Here is a 7,278-nt window from a genome sequence, read left to right on the forward strand (position 1 = left end):
CTATTCTGCATATTAATTATATCTTGGTACCTGTTCCTTAACTCAAACGTTTACCACATTTTTTTGTCAAGTTGTAGCTTTGTGGAGTAGTCTCAAGGCATTTAGCAAGTTTTCACTAATTCCGTCACGCATAACCATCATAAGATGGCATGAATATTAATCATATGAATACGACTCTAATAGACAAAGTTAACAAAACGCCCATCCATAGCATGTAACATGTCATAACCATCATAACATGACATGAATATTAATCATAACGTCCTTAATCATGTGATTAATATATCATTCATCATCATCAACGTAAATCAGTCATCATCATCAACATTCTACCAGTCATAAACATAATATCAGTTATCATCATCAATCACCAACATCAACACATAGTGCATCTTAGCTACATCATTGCATAATGGAAAATGACATGCAAGCTCTTGACTTTAGTTCGAAGGTCTGGTAGGAGAATCTCTTACCTGGAGATTTTAGCCAAACAAAATACTTCCTAGTTGACAGTAAAAATTCTCTAATTAATTTGATCTTAATCATAAAAGAAAATTCTAGTATCTTAATTAATAAAATTAGCAATTGGCTTTGATCCAAAAATTCTCCCAAATTAAATGACTTCCTAAAAATTGGGGTTGAAACCAATTCAACCTTTATTGGGAAAAATTCAAGATTGAATCTACAAAAATTAGCCAATTGAACATTTAAAAAAAGAACCCAATTAAGTCCAAAATTAAATTAACAAATTATTAATTTTAAAAAAATCTCTTATTCTTGATGACAAAATTCATTATTTTAAATTTTCAAGTTTTGCCAAAGAGACCAATTGTAAATAAAATCGATGAGAATGCGGCAATAGAAGGTTATCTTAGTGAAGAAGATGAAGAACCTTCTTCTTTTTCCTTTTCTTTTCAACTTAAACATACCAATGCTAATTATAAACCTAAATAATAACAATATTGTACAGAATCTTAGGCATTTATAACCATTAATAATAATAATAATAATAATAATAATAATAATAATAATAATAATAATAATAATAATAATAATAAAAATAATAATAATAATAATAATAATAATAATAATAATACTTCTTTATTATTATTATCATTATTATTATTCTTTCAAAAAAAATATAAACGTATATATTTATTTAAATGATCATTATCTTTTCTAAATAAATATATCATCATTTCTCGTCCAATCAAATCAACCATCTATCTCCTCATAGATTATCTTCTTTTCCAAACAAATATAATTATATTCCATCATATAATTAACTTTAGTTTTCCATATTAATTATTTACATAAAACTAATTAATTAATAACATATTCCACAAAAAAGAATTAAATTATTAATTAAACATATATATCTATATATATATATACTTAATTAGATCCAATTCCACCAAAACCAAAACTTTTCACTTCAAGATCACAAATTAACTTAAATCCTCAATTCTTTTAATCAATCAAATCTTTTCCAATAAATCACTCATAAATTCCAACATGAATTATTTTAACACAACAATTAAATTTTAGCTTCATTCTTTAATATAACACCCAAACAATTCAACATCATTAATAAGAACTCTTTGAAGATTTGGGATGTTACATTCCTTTTCTCAATAATTATATTTCAATATATAATTTTCAATTTTCTTTTTAAATAAATCAAATTCCTTCACTTTCCTTATTTGCCAATCATATCAATTTCTTTCCAAAATCAATATTTATTTTTCTTTAAAATAGTTAATTATCTTCCACAATAATTAATTATTATTTTTCTTTCTCCAAAATAATTAATTATCTTCTACAATAATTAATTATTATTTATCTTTCTCCAAAATAATTAATTATCTTTTACAATAATTAATTATTGTTTATCTTTCTCCAAAATAATTATCCTTTTACAAATAATTATATTTTCTCAAAATATAAATATTTTATTTTTTATCCGTTAATAAATATCATTTCTCCAAAATACATATTATTTTTTCCTTAAATAATTATATTTCCACGTATGCAAATAATTATCAAATCTCAAATAAAATTTTTCCTCTACAATTTAATTAAATAACATACATAATTATTTAATTTAATTCAACTCCATCAACACAAAAAATCCTCAATTTTACTCAAATCTCATAACATACCATTAATAAAAATCTCAATAGCACAAGCAAAACCTCTAGTTAATTAAATATTCATCCAACAAACATATAATTAATTTTAATTTCCACAAAATCAAATAATTCTCATTATATGAATTGAAAAACAACGCCCAATAAATTAAATCTAATTAAATAAAACTAAGATAATTAACTCCAAAATTATCTTAATTTGTAAGGCGTTACAATTTTTCCTCTGGGGTAACGGGCTCTAATAATGTCTTAATTAATAACAATTTCTACCAAACTCCATAATGTTTAATTAAATATAGACGCAGGTGTATATATCTTTAATTAATTCAATACAATACACCAAATAAATTCCTTAACTTAATAAATTCCTTAACTTACTTTAATTAATCTACACCAAATAAATTTATAACTTCCAATTCTAGGTAATACCCCTCATAAATTCCTTAAATTGATGGGGTGGTACATTAAGTAGCAGAAAGGTTGAACAACACCAGTTAAGATTTGGTGAGATACTTATTTTATGAGTCACACAGTTGCCAAAGTTACCGTCTGATATATACCTTCGGCAAAAATAAAGGACAAGAATAGTGGAGATGATAATTATGGAGAGGATTTGACTGTGAAAATCCTCTAATATATTATCTATTGTTACATGAAAATAATGATTATATTCAACGTACAAAAGGCAACAAATTAAAACAAGAAAGAATAAGAAGAAAACAGGAAGAATCAAAAGTCATCATCAATGAACTGCCCACTTTTTGGGTATAAAAAGGCTGTTCTTGTGGACATGGATATGAACAGAGAGATCATAATAAATAATTGTATAGTCCTCATAAAAGTAGTTTGAAAAAATGGCTCAGATTGCTAAGATTGCTGAGAAGGTGCAGCTGAAGTCATCTGGCGAGAAATTCTTTGAGTTTTTTAAGAACAAAGCCGACTACTTTCCTCGAATGTTCCCTGGAAATATTAAGAGCTATAAGTTTGTGGAAGGAAATAGTTTCAGTCATGGCAGTGTCTCCATCTGGAAATATGACCTTGGTTTCGGTGAGATCCGTCTCTTGTTCTTGTTCTCGCTTTCTTCTTCTTTCTTCCTCGACTAATTTCAAATGCTTTGCCAGTGTCATTTTTCTATTTTGTGAGAAAACAGAGACACCCACTATCTCACATCCATCTCATTTGAAGACTTACCGTGTTGAAAATGTACACTCGTAATTTCTAGTTTTTTCTAAATTGGTTCCTTGACTTTTTTTTCAGATTTCATTTTGTTTTAAATTTACAAATATATTGGATATAATTAAACATTAAATCTGTGTCCTACTAGATTTTAGGTTTTTTTAAACAAATAAAAATGTCAGAAAGATCAGTTATATATGGATGATTCATGAGGAAATATTTGTATGTTAGAGGAATATATTAGATACTTTCCTTTGTAAAAAAGAGTCTTTCTAATTACAACATGGGGAGAATTGAACCCAAGACTTATTGTATTTGAAAACATACAAACGTCAGTTAATGCTTTTTAAAACTACAAATTGAATTAAAAATTAAAAATTTAACAACTCATTAGACTATTTCGAAAGTCCAAGGACTACATTGTTCCTAGTTAAAACGATATTGTACGATCTTATATTAAATCTAAACGATCATGTATATTTGCATTCAGTCTAAGCGATCTTATACCCTTATATATAGTCTAAATAATCTTTTACCTAATCTAAACGATCTTGTATCCATTCTAAATATTCTTTTACCAAATCTAAACGATCTTGTACCCTTATAACTAGTCAAAACAATCTTGTATCCAACCTAAATGATTTTGTACTCTTGTACCTAGTCTAGAAAATCTTGTACATAGTCTAAAAGTTCTTGTACCAAATCTAAACGATCTTGTATTCGGTCTAAACGATCTTGTACCAAAGCTAGACAATCTATTAGTGATAGTGGTCTATCTCTGTTTATCTAAGATAGACAACTGATCGTTTAGATATTCGTACACGATCATCTAGATCCTATACCAATATTATTTAATTCTTAAACCAAGAAGAAAAATGAAAATGAGAGATGAAGATGAAATGAAGAAATTGAAAACAAAAAGTGGAAATATGAAGAAATTAATAATACGAAAAATGAAAATGAGAGATGAAGATGAAATGAAGAAATTGAAAACAAAAAGTGGAAATATGAAGAAATTAATAATACGAGGAAGCGAAGAATAAATCGAAAATAAGAGGAAGAAAAAGAATTGAAAAATCTTCCCGTAATAATCAAAGTCCAATAAGGACAAATATGAAATTTATGAAAAAATAAATGGTTTTATGGGCTTTTCTTAAATTGTTTTAGGAACGGTAAATATTTAGCTTACCTAAAAGTAAAGTTAATTCAAAATTTTATTATGAAAGGAGTTTAACAATTTAAAAGTTTATTTTTGGAAAAAGTTTAAAATTTAATTATTAGGACTCTAAACTTTTAATTTTGTATCTAATAAACCTTATAATTTAGGGTTTAGGGTTTAGGGTTCAATAAATCTTCTAGATTTTAAATTTTGATCTCTCACTGCCATCAATTTTTTAAATATACAAATCTATTTGAGGACATAATTATATTAAAGCTTATGTCTATCATATAGTCTTTAAACTTCAATTTCATATCCTATAAGTTGGTCAATAACATATGAATGATCTATTAGACACAAAATTGAGTAATAAAAAATTATCAGGACAAAAATGAAATTAAGTCTTGAAAACTGCTAATTATTACTATCTTAAGAACTTAAATTTAATTTAATGGAATGTTAATCTCAAAATTTCTGAGACAAACTTGCAATTTCATATATATACAAGTATTTTTAAATTTTAGAAATGATCTATGTTAATTTAGTCTTTAATCTGTCTTCTAAGCTAATAATGTTATGGGGTTGGATGATGATTTAACCATTGATTTGGGGTTGGAAACATATACGTACACAGGTAGGGCAGTTGAAGTAAAGGTGAAACTACTTTTGGATGAGGCCAACAAAACAATCATCTATGAATGTCTTGAAGGAGATTTGTTCAAAGACTTTGATATGTTCAAAGTGAAAATTGAAGTGACTGATGGTGGAAGTAGTGGCAACAGCTCAGTTAATTGGTGTTTGGAGTTTGTGAAGTCAAATGAAAATGTGGCTCCACCAAATGACTATCTTCAATTTGGAGCTAAAATATGCAAAGATGTGGATGCTTACCTTTGCAACAATTGAACAAAAAACATAATATAAAATACCAACTTTGGATTGGTTCTTGAAATTAATATCTTAAATAAGATGGCTTTCCCTTTTAACCTCCACTGTTGTGTGTACTTTATAAAGATAATATTATCAATTTCAATAATGTTCCCATGGTGCTTTTACTTATTCGGTACTTTTAAACTATTATAGAGTTAAAATTAGAGGTGTAATTGGATCGGGTCGAGTTGGTTTTGATCGGGTTTTCTTCAAAATCGACCCGACCCGAAATGTATGGTTAAATCTGAAACAGAGCCCGACCCAACCCACATTCGGGTCAGGCCGAATGGGTCGGGTCGGGTCGTTTTTTTTTTTTCTCCTCCTCCTCCTCCTCCTTCTTCTTCTTCAAATACACAATTCAAAAACATTATTCTAAAGCTACGAAAAAATAATACATGGTAATAAAGAATTGCACTTTTTCAAGTTTGTTTAACGTACAGTAACAAATTAGAAGGAAAAAAATGGAAGGAATTTGGACCTTATCATAATAGCCATAACAGCAATACGAATCTAGTCAAGAGATCTAATGATTTTCCACACAAAATATGTAGTCATCAAATTCCAACAATTTCAAAACGATATCAAGAGATCCTTTCTCCTCGATGAAAGATAGTTATGCACCAAAAATTGCTCATTCCACTTAAGTAAACTCATCTAAAAGATTATCAATTGTCATGTGCTTAATATAAGGACAAAAGAAATGGAACATAAAGGGAAATGTGGCAGATCTCTAATCAAAAGCTAAATAAAGTATACTTAGTTCTTTAATTTGTACCTAGGAGAGAAAAACATATATCTGCACTTGGATAAAAAGTAAAAACTGCACCTAAAGTATATTACTAAAGTATATTACTTAAAAATGGAAAACAAAAAACAAAAGGAAAATAAACTAAGAATCTTCTAAGGACACATAGCGGGATTAAAGAGTTGATAGTAGAGAAGCTACTGGCCCTTCAAATCCTTCCGCAAACAACAGAGTTTACAATTGTGAAGGTATGAATTAATGAACATCTTCACGAGACCACCTTGTTCGTATAACCCAAAGTGCTTCCATCACTGTGCTTCAAGACTCTAAAAAAACAAGATTCGATATTTAACAAGTTAACAATTTAAAAAAAAAATGTAAACAAAGATTTGAGAGTAGGGATTTAAACCATAGAGTCATTATTCAAATTCTCAAATGCAGCTTCCATCTCCTTTCCTATGTATATGAATTCTAGATCAAAATGACAAACAGTTAGCTTATATGGGATAATTGAAAATTTTAAATGTGTACTTCAAAAAAAATATTACCTTCATCAATTTCTTCAGCCCCGTCAATTTCTTCAGTCATGTCATCCAAAGCTTTAGACTGAATCCAATTTTAAGTACAAATGAGTGCCTCTGCAGTTTGAGGAGTTAAAGAACTTCGAAAAGAATCTAACACCCGTCCTCCAGTGCTAAAGGCGGACTCAAAAAGCACAGTTGATATAGGAATATTGTAGATGTCCCTAGCTACTTGGCTAATGATCTTAAATCGATAGGAATTCACCTTCCACCAAGTTAGCAAATCTAAATATTCATCGCCCATACAATCTATACGAGCCTCATCTAGATAACGAGCCACCTCTATTTTAGCATCATCTAGACATGTTTTGTTACTTTGTTTAAATCTATCATGAACAGTAGCACGTGCCTTATAAGATCCACTAGATGAGATAGAAAGTATTTCACTTTGACTTTGAAAGCTAAATCCTTCGATAGGTGTACATGATTGTGTTTGTGAATATTTTTCTTTTGACATTCTCATATAATAATCATCACACAATCGACGAAATGCTTCTTCAACCTTATTCGTCCATATTTTTGCACAATCTTCCTCCAAAA

The 7,278-nt window shown here is 28.2% G+C and overlaps 1 protein-coding gene across 1 annotated transcript; it reads left to right on the plus strand.

The window, feature by feature from the left end:
• Nucleotides 1–2,941: 2,941 nt before the first annotated feature.
• On the plus strand, nucleotides 2,942–5,518 carry LOC103503185 (MLP-like protein 28). Its single transcript, XM_008467334.2, has 2 exons — nucleotides 2,942–3,197; nucleotides 5,120–5,518. Exons 1-2 carry the CDS (start codon nucleotides 3,005–3,007, stop codon nucleotides 5,386–5,388), a joined length of 462 nt encoding a protein of 153 aa, XP_008465556.1. The 5' UTR covers nucleotides 2,942–3,004; the 3' UTR covers nucleotides 5,389–5,518.
• Nucleotides 5,519–7,278: the final 1,760 nt, after the last annotated feature.

The sequence above is a fragment of the Cucumis melo genome, chromosome 6, assembly GCF_025177605.1.
Source record: "Cucumis melo cultivar AY chromosome 6, USDA_Cmelo_AY_1.0, whole genome shotgun sequence".
Taxonomy (NCBI): Eukaryota; Viridiplantae; Streptophyta; class Magnoliopsida; order Cucurbitales; family Cucurbitaceae; genus Cucumis; species Cucumis melo.

Coding starts and splice junctions, on each gene's coding strand:
- LOC103503185 (XM_008467334.2), top strand. CDS start 3,005: ATGGCTCAGATTGCTAAGATTGCTGAGAAGGTGCAGCTGAAGTCATCT. Junction 3,198..5,119: donor GAAATATGACCTTGGTTTCG/GTGAGATCCGTC, acceptor ATACGTACACAG/GTAGGGCAGTTGAAGTAAAG.